Genomic DNA, 2,250 nt, shown 5'->3' on the forward strand with positions numbered 1-2,250 from the left:
AGAGGCAGATGCTGTTTGTTGAAGCTTTGCCCTTCTTCAGCACTGTGTAGACTGGAGGCCAGGGAGTGCCTTCCTTCACTTCCTTAAGACTTCACCTATATTGTGGAGGGAATAATAGACCCTGACTGTTGTTTTAAGTCACTGATGTTGGTTTTACACAAACAAGACATTCGGTCCTAATTATTTCTTGTGTGTGTGTGTGTGTGTGTGTGTGTGTGTGTGTGATATTTGGAACTCCAGCATACACTATAGATATTGTTGGCCTTACAATCCTACCCAGCAACACAGTTCGGAGCGGGACACCGGTGACACTACACTGCCAGGTTAAAGTCAGTCATGACAACATCCCTCACTTAAATCATACATTCCAGCTCACACGGGATGACATTCCAGTCCACTCCTCTTCCACTGTGGAAGACACATTCGAATATGAACTTAACCCGGCCAGGGCAGCTGACTCTGGGAATTATGAGTGTCGTGTCACAGTCAAGGACAAGAGCAAAGCAAGCTTCATCCAAAAACTCAACATCACAGGTAGAGCTACGCATTGGTACAATAGATTTTAAAAACCACGGTTGATTTTTGTTTTCAATCGGTTAGATTTGTTTGTTGTTATTGCTATTGTCTGACAAGGGTGGTATGACATGTACAATTTGATATGATAACTGAAATTCATTTTTGGGGATAAATCATTGCTGCCAGTCAGTTTACACAGCAAGAGTTCATCCTTCTGCAGTATTAATAAGCATTTTCAGACAACCATTCTTGAGTTAAATATCAATCATATTGATTATTCTGGCTGCGTGTTATTGTTTTGTAAATGTTATTAAATGAAAAGTAGCACAATTCTTGAAATTCTAAGGCTAGTTTATTATTTCTAAATTACTTTTGTATTTTCGTTCCTTTATTTTATTGCATAAGAGAAAAAAAAGTATTTTGACATAAAGCAATCTTTGGTAAATTATTATCAAGAATATAAATATACAAAGGTGTTTAGTTAATAAGCAAAAACACACTATGGGTATGGCACTGAATCCTCAATGTGCGTTGTTATTCGAGAAAGTTCTTCACACAGTACATAACCAGGTATATAATCTGTACAAATATAAATATATATATATATACAGCTAACATAATGTGTACTATTATATCTGAACAAACAACATCAGTTTATAGAGTAATGGCTTTACTTCCCACTGTCCTATTGGGTTTTCCCCTCCTCAGGCCTGCAGACCCCCATTCTGTTTTTGAATAAGACTATTCCCTATGAGAATGAGGAGTTCACAGCCACCTGCAGCGCTCCGGAGGAGAAAGGACCCCTCATCTTCCGGTTTTACCAGAGATTTAGGAATGGAGCCTTCGAGAAGATAAAGCAGCCAGCGCCCAAGGGGAACTCGTTGGAGACCACACTGGTCCTGAGGACGATTGGAGACAGCATCCTCTACTGTGACTATGAGGTCAATTTGGTTTCTGGGGCCAGACGCTCCAACCCCAGCAACGAGATTCAAGTCATAGTCAAAGGTGATTGGGAGAAAATATCAAATTGCTTAAACGGGCTTGTGTAGGAGCGGTCAGTAAATCAACACGCATTCATTCGTAGTGTCACAATGATCCATTTCTTTATTGCATAACTGCTAAAGCAACCGATATAAACTTGTTTTAAACATAAAGAAAAAATGTTTGTCTCACAAAATGGGGTTGAAAAATAGTTTGCCCTTCCGCTCTCTATATTCATACACACACACCTGAACCAGGTGAGGTCTACATATAGAGTTAACACCCCCTGACGTCATCGTCATCAATATCACGTCAACATGATAAACAGTAATTATGATCAGCATCATTTGAATATAGGTGTCAGTATGATTATAAATTACAGGCTTGTGTGAGTGACTGATTCTGACTCGTGTCTTGCAGGACTCTACATTTCCCCAATCATGAATGTGCTGCCCTCCCCAAAAGTCTTTGAGGGTGAGATAATAGAAGTGGTCTGTAAAGTGGTGAATCCACCAAAGAACGTTGAAGTATTCCTGACAAGGAACAGGAGGATCCTGAAGCAAGCACCAGTCAGCCTTAATCATCGATTCACTGCACAAGAAGGTGACTCTGGGGAGCTTGTGTGCAAGGCAGAGTGGGGCAACGTGCAGAAAGAAACCTATCAAACAATCACAGTCAAAGGCAAGCACTGGATAACGTGTTGTTAGGAAATGTCTAAAATTACAATATCTACCGCCTCATCATCAGTTGAAA

The 2,250-nt window shown here is 40.2% G+C and overlaps 1 protein-coding gene across 2 annotated transcripts in view; it reads left to right on the top strand.

Annotated features, from left to right (window-relative positions):
- Window positions 1–2,250, top strand: part of pecam1a (platelet and endothelial cell adhesion molecule 1a) — a 9,450-nt gene that overhangs the window by 1,583 nt on the left and 5,617 nt on the right. For both annotated transcript variants that reach the window (XM_032537905.1, XM_032537906.1), the window contains exons 3-5: window positions 241–534; window positions 1,225–1,521; window positions 1,918–2,178. In XM_032537905.1, coding sequence (XP_032393796.1) covers window positions 241–534; window positions 1,225–1,521; window positions 1,918–2,178 — 852 coding nt within the window. The remainder of the gene's footprint in view (window positions 1–240; window positions 535–1,224; window positions 1,522–1,917; window positions 2,179–2,250) is intronic.

Source organism: Etheostoma spectabile, chromosome 15 (genome assembly GCF_008692095.1).
Source record: "Etheostoma spectabile isolate EspeVRDwgs_2016 chromosome 15, UIUC_Espe_1.0, whole genome shotgun sequence".
NCBI lineage: Eukaryota > Metazoa > Chordata > Actinopteri > Perciformes > Percidae > Etheostoma > Etheostoma spectabile.